Genomic DNA, 13,507 nt, shown 5'->3' on the forward strand with positions numbered 1-13,507 from the left:
TCCCTCGCATGCCCAAACATGAAAACTGCTGGCTCAAGGTGTGGAGTTTAAGAGTGTCAGCATGAATAAATGGCTGCAAATATAGTTTCACATCCACAGAGTTTGCATGGAATAAGGAAATGAAAATCTGAAGCACCAGATTTCCTGTTCCTGTTCTAAATTTCAAGGTTTTCTTTTTATTTTCCCTTTTTTTAGAGTTGAGCCAAACTGCCCCTCCCCCACTTTACTACTCAATTAGCAGGTGACAAAATGGGTGGGTGGAGAATGCATTTTACTGAAAATGGTGGTGGGCAGTTCTGTTCGTACAGCTCTGTCTGGCAACTGGTGGCTGTCATTCCCCCCCCCCCCCTGAACCCCGCTGGAATGATGTTTTACTATCACAGTGGTACCTCGGGTTACAAACACTTCAGGTTACAAACTCCGCTAACCCGGAAGTAGTACCTCAGGTTGAGAACTTTGTCTCAGGATGAGAACGGAAATCGTGCCAGTTTCTGGTTAAGAACGGACCCCCAGAACGAATTAAGTTCATAACCGAGGTACCACTGTACATAGCTTTTCTCCCAGAGCTTTGCGCAAACAAATAAATTAAAATAGTAATAGTAGCTGCTAGAAGGATCTCTGGAGATAGAGAGTGTGTTCCCTGCTTGGCTTCGACTCACCCGCCCCATCCTCTGAAATATCCTGAGTGATTTGGGGCCCCTTTCACCCTTTCCTTCCACATTAAGCTGCAATAACTTCGGGTTTAGTTCTCAGTCCTCTCTCCCTTATCCGTTTGCATAATTCTTTCAAATTTTCAGTCTTTTATTCAACCCGTCTAGTCTGGGCTTTTAGCCTTTGATTCTGAACCCAATGATAACAGGATTGTTCTTTGTGCTGGTGTCCATTCTCTTAGGGGTTTTTTCTCCCCCCTCTACTCTTTTACATTAGGTTTTGTGAACTGGTCCGCTCCTTCATGGCAGAGATGGGTGAGGAAGTGAATAGCTGCAGCTCCCTGGAGGAACTCGAGGTGAGCTGGCGGAAGAGGACACTCCTTGGTTTCAGGAACTGGGAACTTTTGTCAGGGCCTGTCGAACGATGGCTGTGAAGGCGGATGTGGAAAATGGCCAAGCCGAGTGGTGAACAGGCCAAGACAGGGTGCTGCGCATAGAGATTTCACCTTTTAAGTTCCATAACTCTGTGTGTGTTCTTTGACTTGCACAGTATGACTACGAACGCACGGAAGCAGGCGACAGGGTGATTCTAGGTAAAGGCACCTATGGGGTGGTCTACGCTGGCCGGGACCTCAGCAATCAGGTGCGCATCGCCATTAAGGAGATCCCAGAGCGTGACAGCAGGTGAGAGTTGTGAAAAGCAGGGAAGGAATTACTAATATTGTCAATTTTGGCTTCTTGTTTCTTTAGTCTTGAGCTCAGTTCATCACACTTATGCACTTGTGTGTATTTTCCCCTCTTTTAATTAGGTCATTAACATTCACACTAATTTTTGTGTGCAATTCTCCAAATATTGCCATTTTTGTATGCCGTCTTGCCTATGCTTTTGCAAGCAATTTTCCCTAGTACAAGGCATTTTTTGTACATTGTTTTCATTGATATACACATTTTTGTGCACATTTTTTGTTGGAGTGCTGTATCACAAAATTAGCGAGGAGTTCAAATTTCAAAGGTGAGCCATCTTTCAGTTTGTGCATTTGTCCAGGTAGTGTGTTTATGCTAAAATGTGAACCCAACTATTTCCTTCCCCTATCCTTAGAATGGCCAGACCACTCTGTGGGAATCTAGGGCTTCTTTCACATTGCAAGAACTCTGGGATGCCTTTGCAATCAGATTCCCACTTACGCATCACCAAAAAAGATTTGCACAAAACCCAAATATGCTAATTGTTATGTGTAGACGCAAATTTGGGAATAATGATTGTAACTTAAACAAAAATCCAGTGCATATTAGGGAAGACTGTGACCAGATGACCTTCGTGGCTACTCAGTCTTCTGCTCAGAAGCTGCTATCATCATTATCATCATTAATATTATTATTAATAATAGCCTGTGATTCACTTAGCTCCCAATTAATAGGTTATGGGCAGCTTCAAAGACCCAGCTGCTGCTCTCCCTTCTGAGGGTTCTTTGTCTTTAAATCGGACTTTGACTGGAGAGCCCTTCAAAGAGAGGACCGTCCTCTCTAAAGTAGGACGCATGGCTATCCTACTTGGCAGGAATATGCTCAGCATGGGGGGAGGGGCATGGCATCCCCTGGCTGCTGCCTCTGAGAGAGTTGTGTGTTCATCTGTCATTCATACATGCCACACTTGCGCTTCAGATACTCGCAGCCCCTTCACGAGGAGATTGCTCTGCACAAACGCCTGAGACACAAGAACATTGTTCGCTATTTGGGCTCTGTCAGTCAAGATGGCTTCCTCAAGATCTTCATGGAGGAGGTACCTGGGGGTAAGTACAGTGGTACCTTGGGTTAAGTACTTAATTCGTTCCAGAGGTTTGTTCTTAACCTGAAACTGTTCTTAACCTGAAGCACCACTTTAGCTAATGGGGCCTCCTGCTGTTGCCACGCAATTTCTGTTCTCATCCTGAAGCAAAGTTCTTAACCCGAGGTTCTATTTCTGGGTTAGCGTAGTCTGTAACCTGAAGTGTATGTAACCTGAAGCGTCTGTAACCTGAGGTACCACTGTATATGCAGTAAATATGCAATGTGGGGGGAAAAAACCCATGTAAAATTAAAAAAAAAACACCAGAGACCACCAATAAAGATGCTTTCTTAATTGTTTGCATCAGCAGAGCAGCACAGGAAGGTTGTCACAAAAGGTGTTCACAGCTTAAAAGAGAAGCTGAATCTTGGTTGGCCACATGCAACTGGGCCAATGAGACTAAAAGCTCAGTTTCATGTTGCTGTCAGATGAGCCTCACTAGCTCAGGGAATGTTACAGATAGATAGCCGTGTTGGTCTGCCATAGTCAAAACAAAAAAAATTCCTTCCAGTAGCACCTTAAAGACCAACTAAGTCAGTTCTTGGTATGAGCTTTCATGTGCACGCACACTTCTTCAGATACACTGAAACAGAAGTTACCAGACCCTTCTATATAGTGAGAAGGTGGGGAGGGGTATTACTCAGAAGGGTGGTAGGAATGGGTGATTGGCAGATAGCTGTGATGAGCCTGTTGACGACTCTTAACGACTGCAATAGGTCTTACAGGAAAAAGCAAGGGGTGAGAAGGTGAAAAATGGCTTTCTGAATTTCTGAAATTCCTTTGTAGTAAAACAGCTACATTCTATACAAGATCTCAAAGTAGCTGTTTTACTACAAAGGAATTTCAGAAATAGACTGGAAAGAGAAGCTGCTGAATTGCAACTTATTACCAAACTTAAAACCATGGAGAGACCTGGTCTGAACAAAGACATTGGATTCTTATCTCATTATACATGACAAAGCCATTTTTCACCTTCTCACCCCTTGCTTTTTCCTGTAAGACCTATTGCAGTCGTTAAGAGTCGTCAACAAGCTCATCACAGCTATCTGCCAATCACCCATTCCTACCACCCTTCTGAGTAATACCCCTCCCCACCTTCTCACTATATAGAAGGGTCTGGTAACTTCTGTTTAAGTGTATCTGAAGAAGTGTGCATGCACACGAAAGCTCATACCAAGAACTAACTTAGTTGGTCTTTAAGGTGCTACTGGAAGGATTTTTTTTTGTTTTAGCTCAGGGAATGACTGACAATGCGTCTTACCTCAGTGACTGAGTCGCGATATTAGGGTTTAGGTTTACCACAGAGAGCACTGCAGTAATTCAGCCTTGAGGTTACTGATGCAAGGACTGCAGTGGACATGACTAGTAGTTGTTGATAGCCTTGTGCTCCGTGCATTTGTCTAATCCCTGTATAAGAAAACAGCCTCTATAATGTTCCGTGTCCCTCTCTCCCCACCGCAAAAATCCAGGAAGCCTTTCCTCTCTTCTGCGCTCCATGTGGGGCCCCCTGAAAGACAACGAGCCCACCATCGTTTTCTACACCAAGCAAATCCTAGAGGGGCTGCGCTACCTGCACGACAACCAGATCGTCCACAGGGACATCAAGGTGAGAGCCACCTCAGCTTGGGCTGCCAGGTGTAGACATGTTGTTGGTGCTAGATCTCTGTGTGGCATTGCCAGACCTGGCAGGGATCAAGCAGCTCTTTTCACGCAGCTTTCCTTTTCCTCCTTCATTTGGGTTTTGACTCTGCATTAGCTTTGGTAAAACAAAGACTACATGGGATATTTCTTTTCAGGACATTTTGGCTAGCTCATGCACAGCCTGCTTGCCTTGCTCCTTAGGCATTTCTTAAAGACGATCCTTAATGATTTTCAGCTAGCTGCTTATTTTAGGAATTTGCATGCAGTTAATTATCGCACAGCTTTTGCTCTGGCCAGATTTAATGTGATGCCTTTCTCGGTTGCTCTGGGGAGGAATAGGCTGGTGTTCCTTGAGGGTTTGTCCTTGTAATAACCAGGAGCTGGAACATCTGTGGAAAATATTTTTTATGCTGGCACTCATCAGCAGATGATTGCCCCTTTATTGGCCAAACCAGGAAGGTCAGCTAAATTTTATGTTAAATATTTACTGGGAGATAAAACCCTGCGTGTGTCATTAGTAATGGCCGGATTTTCTTTATCAGGGACAGTGAGAACAAGAAGGCAATTAACCACCTGAAGTTGGAAATATTATATTTGGGAGCTATTTAAGACATTCGTTATCCTGTCAATATGTATACTTGAGCTGGTGGCATTTAGATAATACATTGCTTTCTGTTTTGCTCTATGCTTAAGATTATGGAGCATTGTATGGCTTTATTTTTGCCGCATTCCTGGTCTGTGGATCATAATAAATTGATGATGAAGTTATTACTACAGTTGAATTTCTAAGCAACAGTCCTTGGGGTTTTGTTTTTGTGGAAAGGGGGTAGTTTTTGGCACTGCCACTCCTTTTGTCACTGTTCCCAGTCCAGGGTTGAAGAGGCTTTGGGTGAAGTGTCTTCCGTTGAGCCCGCTCTTCTTTTGGTCATCCCTGACAGGCTTCCCTGGCTGCTAAGGCAGGGCCTTGAACAGCATTGGGCAGCTGGGTCTGGTTCCATGTACAGTTGTCTCCATGCCACAGAGTGATGCTCACTCAGAGGCAGTGTGGGAAATTAAAAAGCTGTCTGGATCTAGCCATCTGGCGCTCGCAGGATGTGCAGGGAATTGCCTGAGGTGCATGTCTAGGGCAGACATCATCAGCAAGGCCTTCGTAGTCCCGAGACCCTTGCAGCCGTCCAAGGATGCCAAGACACTGGTGCCAGGCCTGTTTGCAGTTGGAGGAAGCCCTCAGAACTTGAGTGCCTTGTTGATCTCCAAAGCACTGACTTGGCTTTTCATGGATAAACAGGGTGATAACGTCCTGATCAATACGTACAGTGGAGTGTTGAAAATTTCAGACTTTGGCACATCCAAGAGGCTGGCGGGGATCAGCCCCAGTACAGAGACATTCACAGGTAAGTGTGTGTGCAGCTCTGCGTCGCTTGGGGAAGAGAGCCGACTCATCTGGGCTCTCGGGCATTGGGATGTGGCTCCCATGACTTCTTCCTTCTTGGTTTCTCTCTTCCTTCCTTAGGCACCTTGCAGTACATGGCCCCAGAGGTCATTGATCAGGGACCCCGTGGCTATGGCAAGCCGGCTGACATCTGGTCCATGGGCTGCACCATCATTGAGATGGCGACAGGCAAGCCTCCTTTCTTCGAGCTGGGCAGCCCGCAGGCCGCCATGTTCAAGGTGAGGCTTGGATTTGCGCCCTTCTGCACAGTTGGGAAGAACACTTGGCAGTTTTCCTGCAGGGAGGAGGGGATCCTTGCAGGTGTTGTCTCTGTCAGGAGCTCAGCCTTCACTCAAGTAGGACCCTGTCAGAGGCACATGTCCGACTGGCATGTTCCCTCCCTCCTGGTCTTTCGTTCGGGAGCTTCAAAAGCTTTCTTCAGCCCGAACATCACAGCGACCGAAGTCAACCGACACCGGCACGCTCAGGAATCTGCGGAGTTTGTGCATCATGCGTAACAGACCTCAGCAACTCAGCATTTTGGCTAATCTACTTTATTTACATATAAACACACATGGAGCACTGCAACATGGCTGCCTCTCTCTCTAGCATCAGACAGCAAAGAGAAAAAGAACAAAGGACAATAGTCCCACTTCATGGAACACAGTAACACAAACATCCTGTCTCTGTCACTTCCCACTCTGTGGAATCAAAACATATACCGTCATGTGATAGACAAAAATCCCATGACTGCAATCATGGAGCAGGAATTCTAACAGTCTCTGCTCAGTTGCTCCACTAGGCAGAAAGAAGTATATGAGAATGGGTAGTCCAAGTGGACTGACAACCTCTTCCCTGGTTCACTTGCTGCCCAGCCCCGAAGCAGCTCTGATTCTAGGGGAATTTCCCTTTTCTCAGCAGCATAGCATTCCTTCTCACCTTTCCTTCTAACTGCAGCCAGGATACCAAAAAGGGAGAGAGGGTTTATGGAAGACAATGGTCATCATCAGCTCCCCAGCCCTCTTAGCAGACTCCTTTTAGATGATTCTAGGGCTGGGTATTCCTGGGTTGCTCAGCGCTTTGTGGAAGACCAGCAGAACAGGCCAACTCATTGGCTAGTTGCACCAGCCTCTGTCTGGGACTGTTACAGCAAGTCTGGTGTATGTGTGAATGCAAGTAGTGCAGTCCTTTAGGATTTAGGTTCCATTAGATCTTTTTGCACCATTTAGACGCTGCATATAATCATAGAGTTGGAGCATTGGAAGGCACCCCGAGAGTCATTTAGTTCAATCCCCTGCAATGCAGGAATCTCAGCACGTGGCCCCCCAGCCAATTGGAAACCATACCGGACCCTGCTTAGCTTTGTAGATGGGCTAGCAGTCAGAATACAGCATCCTCCATTATTCAGCCTGAGCTTTGAGGACCAGGATAGTTCCATAAACAGCTTGTGACCCAGCACTGCTGACAAACCAAGGCCTCTGCCCTTGACTTAGTGTCTTTTCATAAAGAGGAAGGGCTGTAGCTCAGAGGTAGAGCATGTTGTGCTTCACGTGCAGAAGGGCCCTGGTTGAATCCCTGGGATTTTCAAATAGGCCAGGAAGCCTGGAGAGCCACTGCCAGTCTGTGCAGACAATACTGAGCTAGATGGATCAACAGCCTGACTTGGTGTAATAAAACATCTTCCTCATTTCTTAAAAACTGACAGAAGCTGACTACCCTGGCCTATCAATTCCCACCATAAATGGGGAGCAAGACTCATGGTTTCGGGTGGTGCACTGTGTATACTATTGCCAGTCATTTGCCTTTTCTCAGGTGGGCATGTTCAAGATCCACCCCGAGGTGCCCGATTCCATGTCGGATGAAGCCAAGGCCTTTATCCTGAGTTGTTTTGAGGCTGATCCGGACAAGCGGGCAACTGCTGCTGCCTTGCTTCAGGAACCCTTTCTGAAGGCACCCAGTAGGAGGAAATCCAGGAGCCCAGTGGTGACAGGTAAGGCAGGGAACCAGGGAACCGGGCAGAGGGCCTTCTCGGTAGTGGCACCCGCCTGTGGAATGCCCTCCCACCAGATGTCAAAGGAAAAAACAACTACCAGACTTTTAGAAGACATCTGAAGGCAGCCCTGTTTAGGGAAGCTTTTAATATCTGAAGGACTTTTGTAATTTAATATTTTGTTGGAAGCCACCCAGAGTGGCTGGGGAAGCCCAGCCAGATGGGCGGGGTATAAATAAATAAATTATTGTTATTAATTAATCTGTGAGCCAAGTCAGGCTGGGGCTCCTGATTGTTTGGGAGGTGCCTCAGCATTACTTTCCTGCCAGCCTTGCACTCCTCTCTCTCCTTCCTACAGACGAGCTGTCTCCTCCAAATGTGCCAGAAAGGTCGATTTCAGCAGAGGGTGTCAGCGAGTCCCAGAAGCGTTCTTCATCGTTGCAGTCCTTGAATGTCTCTCTGTCTCGGAGCACCAGTGAAGTGGCTCAGAGGCCCACCTATCTCAGGTAAGGCCTGGAACAGAAGAGAAGCAGGGAGTGGGGAGCTTAACTTGGGCAGGTTTACAGTATAGCTTGTGCCCCATGGAATTGAGACTCCACAAAAGTATTGGTGTCTGAACAGACAATTTAATCTACTTGGAAACTTGGTGTGCTCTACTGCCTATCCACATTGCCACAGTGATGATGCACATTAGCTCCGTCTTGAAACTGCCTGTGCCTGAGCTGCAGCTGCATTGCTGCTCCTGGTTCAGGAAGCGTCAAGTGGCAGCCACTTTAATATTTGTGGCCCCACATGCGTGGAAAACTTCTCCTGCCATCAGGCACAGGCTCCCCGGCGTACAAGACAGAAAATGAAAACAAATATGCTATTTTTAAAAACAGCAAGCAGAGGAGGCAAAGAAACGAAAGCCATCTTTCTCTCAAATGGCGATTTTGGCCAGAATGGTAAATACTGCTGGCCCGTCTTCTTCAGCCTGGTTCTAAACTAATCAGCTCAGGTTGTGCACAAAATTGGTGGCTGAGAAAATAAAGAAGGATCTGACCGCCACCTGGTGGCAACCCTTTGCTCCTGTCACTGCGCGTTTCCAGTACCAGCAATACTGTGTTAACATAGTAGTGTGCAATCTGATGTCTTTTGAACTCTTCAAAAAGTCACAATATGATTTCTGTTCTTAACAAGTGAGCAGATGCACTCTGTACGTTTAGCTAGGTAAATCAAGCCAAAGCAAAGACAACCTTTTGGGTTTGTTCCTGGGGAATGTTGATTCCCTTACAACAAGGATGAGCAAGGTGTGGCCCTTCAGACATTGTTGGATTGCAACATCCATTATCCTGGACCACTGGCCAGGCTTCTGAGACAACATCTGGAGGGTCACATGTTCCTAATATTTTCCACAGCTCCTCACGATACTGCAATATCCACACACTTCCAAATGACAACAGAAATAATTTTAAGCAGGGGTGGCTAAGGTCAGATCCACTGCCATCTCAAAGCTTTTTGTGCTCCCTGCACACCTTGAATAATTAGGCGCATATATATATATATATATATATGACATTGTCTCAGTTCAAAGACACATTCCAGCTGGGCAAAAGCACTTCAGGTCAGTGAGAGATATGGCCTGAGAATCCTTAGTCTGGTCTTTGGTACCTCTCACTGGCCTTCGTCCCAATGCCTCTTGCTTGCCTGGTGAGTCTCATTTGTTGCTCTGGCAAGTGGCCCCCACAAGATTCCCCCGAAGGGAATGCAGCCCTCATTCTGAATGAGGTTTCCTACCTGTGCTTCTGGTAAGAATTCATCACAACCTGTGTTCTCACGGACGGCTCACATTGCCAGCTGCCCCAGAGTGGCAGCGTTCCCACCCCTCCATCCCCAGCCAATGTTCCTTCGGGATCCGTCCCCTCAATTGCTATGTGTCTACACAGGGCCCCTGAGGAACTGCTCAATGTTGACCTCAGCCTCTCCTCTTCCTCCCACGAGGAGAGCGGCTGCTTGTTCTTGCTGAGGAAGGATAGTGAGCGGAGAGCCACCCTCCACAAGGTCCTGACAGAGGAGCTGCCCAGTATTTCTGCCGCGCTCTTTGAGGCCCAGGATGAGGTAAGCACCACTCGGGCCTTTGTGGGCTAAGGAACTAGGGCCTTCCAGACAGTTGTTGAACTACAATTCCCAGCATACCTGGCAGTTTGTCATGTTTGCAGAGGCTGATGGGAGTTGTAGTTCAAAAAAACCCCAGGAGGTCACCAGGCTGGGGAAGCCTGAATTAAAACATTGCCAAATCCCAAGTCTCCTCTTTCCTTCCTCAGCCCCAAATGTAGAAAGGGAAGAGGAATAAAACCCATCTTCCCTGTGGATTCTTGCAGAAGTTGTGTTGGGAGCACAAGTTTATTTATTCTGGGTTTATATACCCCCTTTCCGCCAAGGTAGCTTACAGTTTAAACATGAAAACAAATACGTTATATAAAAAAGAAAACTGGCAGAGTCTTCTTCTGCCAGCTGGGAGCTGTTGGTGTGTGTGTTCCCTGGCCTGGCTCCCTTGCTTCTGCTTTCCCTCAGGGTGTGCAGTCTTCAGCAACCTCCAGGGAAGGTGTGGGAGAAACTGCAGCATTTCTGCCACCCAAACCTTTGATTATGAATATTGTAGCCACTGGACGTCAAGTCCCAGAGCAAAGGGGGAACTGAGAGGAGTGTGCCAGTTATTTTCTTTCTTGCATTTATATCCCACCTTTTCTCCAAGAAGCACAGGATGGTGTCCGTGGTTCTCTTCCTCCCAATTTTATCCTCACAACAACCCTGTGAGGTAGATGAGGCTCAGAGACCGTGACTGGCCCCCAGTCACCCAGTGAGTTTCTCACGGCTGAGCAGGGACTTGATCTCTGGTCTCCCAGGCCCAACATGCCAGCTGTGACACCACACTGGCTTTTAGTGAGGAATCTGCAGGCCTCCGGATGTTTCTGGGCTGCAGCGCCTCCCTCATCCCATCCCTGCAAGGAGAGATGATAAACAGAGGCAAAGCAGAATTCCCACACTTGGTAATAGGCACAGTGCCATGGCTTTTCCCCTGGCCCTCAGCTCTGTTCTCTTTTGTTTCCGGTTGTGTCTCTGTTCCAGGCCTGGCCTCCTTCTTCGCCTTCCCCTCAGAGCCCAGTCTCCTTGGACCACATCTCCCAGCTGGTCTCCTGCCTCAAGAGATACATCCGCTCCCCCAACCGCAAGCAGCTGGCTCACGACTTGCTCCAAATCCAGACCAGCTTGCAGGCGGATGGCCTGAGCCTTTGTCAGCTGCAAGCGCCCCTCTTCACCTTCCAGGACACCGTAAGTGGGCTTGGGTCGGTATGGCTGGGATCCCTCATGAAAAGTGTCTTCAGTGTTCCTTTGCAGTGCTCGGGGCGGACCTTGGTAATATGCTGCCCTATGCAAGGCCATTTAATTCCCTCACAGCGCCAGCCTAACCAGGCTTTGGGAAGGAGGCGCGAGGCTCTGGCAGGGTCCTAGAGCCCTCCTACCTCCTTCTCAAAGTCTGGTAAGCCCTTGCCCAGCTTTAGGAAGAAGGCCCTAGGACCCTGCCAGAGGCCTCATGCCTGCTTCCTGAAGCCTGGCAAGTGCTTACCAGGCTTTGAGAAAGTTCTAGCATGACACAGCACAAGTATCATATATATTTGCACAGAGGGTGTCTATATAGCTTCTTTGGCGATCACTCATAGCTGAGTAAGATTGTCTGGGGAGCTGACTGCTTCAGGACTGTTTCAGTTCTCCTGTACATGCACATGCCTGCATCATAAATATCCAGCTTTCTTTCTTTCCACCTCACCACTCCAGGGATGGGGAACCTGTGCTTCTCCAGATTCTGTTGGACTCCAGCTCCCATCATCCCCAGCCAGCATGGCCCAGTGGTCATGGGAGTTGTAGTCCAGCAACATCTGAAGGGCCGCAGGATCTGACTGCCAACTGTTAGTTTTTTTATAGCTGTTGCTGCTTTTTCATCTGTATGTGTTTAAAATGAAGAAAACTTGGAAGGGAGGCTGGAGTGATTTTTGCCTGCAGAAAGGCTGAGAGCGCACTCCTCAAATACCTCAGCACGTGCTCAGGGGTACTTTTATCCTCCCCGTAATGCTGAAGAGTATGTCTGCTCAACTGACCCAGCTCTTGGCTGCAGTTGATGGGTCTTGGGAAATCTAGTTAAGAAAAATGGATCCCACCAGGATGGTCTTAGATGGACAGAACCCTTACCAGATTTGCAGATAAGACAAAGGAAGGAGGGATAGCTACCATCTCAAAGGGCAGGAATAAAATTCAACATGCAGGCCACAGCACTTTCTCAAAATGTCCTGATTGGTCCAAAAAAGATTAATAACCCCTGGACTAGCTAGTCCACAAGTCCTCCCACTCAACCCTATGAAATGCCATCTCTGGGGCAACTATATTCAGTGTTTTGGTGAAGCTGGAATGGCAAGGGCGGGGAGTGCCTAGAGAGCCAAGCAGAGGAAGGAGGCCCAGTGCATCCTGAGCCTGTCTCCTGTCCGTCTCCCGCCTCCACAGGTAAAGCAGGCACTGCGGAAGCTCCAGATCAAGCCTCACTGGGTGTTCGCCTTGGATAACCTCATGGGGCAGGCGGTCCAGGCAGCTTTCACCATCCTCTTGACAGGTAGGAGAAATGGGCGGAATAGAAGGTTGGCTCACTCTGAATACAGCCTGGAATACTCTGGGTCTGAGGAGCTGAAGAAGAGGGTTTATTGCATTCATATTCTGTCATTTCATACAAGGAACTCCAGGTGGTGTTTGTGGTTCTCACTCTTCTCGTTTTATCCTGGGAGGCAGTAACTGGCCCAAGGTCACCCAAGGAGCTGCATGGCTGAGGGGGGATTTGAACCACGGTCTCCCAGGTGGTGACACAGGATGTGTGTGTTCCTGGCACAAACAGTTGGGAATGTGCTTTTTTGAGCGAAGGTGCCAGGGAACAGCTTTGGAGTCCTGCTGCATGCCAACGCATGCGCTCTTACCACTGAGCTGTGGAATCACCGCTGTCTGCCACTATGTTGGGCAACCGCCTTGCCCACCCTTCGCCCCTCTTCTATCGCACACATTTTCCTTTCCAGAACTCAAGGTGAAGCCGTGGTCCTCCCGGGAGGAAGGCCACGAACACGCAAGCCATGAGGAGGAAGAGAGTCTGTTGCCCCAGGAGCTGCAGTCTTTGAAAACCCAGGACCTTGCCCTCAAGGACAGCATGGACACACCAAGTTCTGGGATCGGCACCAGCAGCAGCAGCTGGATAGACTCCCAGCATTCCCTGAATGGCCGTTTGCCTCTCATGGCTCAGCTGAATGAGCTGCAGGCGGAGACAAGAAGGTAAGCCCTTTCTGGCTTCCCTCCTTTAGGCTGGGGTGGGGTGAGCAGCAAAGGGTCAACAGGCCTCTGCCCCATTTTTTGAGGGCTTTAGAGCAGAACTGGCGCCCTCCAGATTCTGTTGGACTACAACTCCCATCATCCTTGGCCGTTGGGCATGCTTGCTGGGGCTGATGGGAGCTGGAGTCCAGCAGCATCTCAAGGAAGCATCACAATGGCTCCTCCTGCTGTGTGTTAGAATGGTGGTCACCGATAGTCGCTGGAGTCCAGTTCCTACCAGCTCCGGCAAGCAAGTCCATTAACGGCACAAGGAGAACCCAGATGGTTCAGATCAAAGGCCCATTGAGTCCCCACATGCCTTGATGGGAAGCCTCCCAGAGGAACCTGAGCAGAGCAGCACTCTTGCCGGTGACCTCAGTGGTTAGGGATGATGGGAATTGTAGTCCAGCAACATCCAACAGGCACCAGGTTGACTACTCGCTGGCACAGGGTAGTCTTATTCAGGACCCAGCCACAGAAGCTGTAAAGCACAGCAACCTGCTTTCAGTGCCAATGTTTGGCCTTTGAAATATGTGTCGTCACGTTAAAGGAGCATGTGCATGTCTGAGCATGTGCAGAATCCACACATC

The 13,507-nt window shown here is 48.4% G+C and overlaps 1 protein-coding gene across 1 annotated transcript in view; it reads left to right on the plus strand.

Moving 5' to 3' along the window:
• Positions 1-13,507, plus strand: part of MAP3K6 (mitogen-activated protein kinase kinase kinase 6) — a 39,612-nt gene that overhangs the window by 22,747 nt on the left and 3,358 nt on the right. The window contains exons 14-25 of the mRNA XM_083750623.1: positions 928-1,006; positions 1,201-1,334; positions 2,313-2,440; positions 3,945-4,081; positions 5,405-5,510; positions 5,630-5,787; positions 7,361-7,538; positions 7,897-8,044; positions 9,464-9,635; positions 10,647-10,850; positions 12,075-12,180; positions 12,632-12,881. Of these exons, the coding sequence (XP_083606749.1) occupies positions 928-1,006; positions 1,201-1,334; positions 2,313-2,440; positions 3,945-4,081; positions 5,405-5,510; positions 5,630-5,787; positions 7,361-7,538; positions 7,897-8,044; positions 9,464-9,635; positions 10,647-10,850; positions 12,075-12,180; positions 12,632-12,881 (1,800 nt within the window). The remainder of the gene's footprint in view (positions 1-927; positions 1,007-1,200; positions 1,335-2,312; positions 2,441-3,944; positions 4,082-5,404; positions 5,511-5,629; positions 5,788-7,360; positions 7,539-7,896; positions 8,045-9,463; positions 9,636-10,646; positions 10,851-12,074; positions 12,181-12,631; positions 12,882-13,507) is intronic.

This window comes from Podarcis gaigeae, assembly GCF_964106915.1.
Source record: "Podarcis gaigeae genome assembly, chromosome: 8".
NCBI lineage: Eukaryota > Metazoa > Chordata > Lepidosauria > Squamata > Lacertidae > Podarcis > Podarcis gaigeae.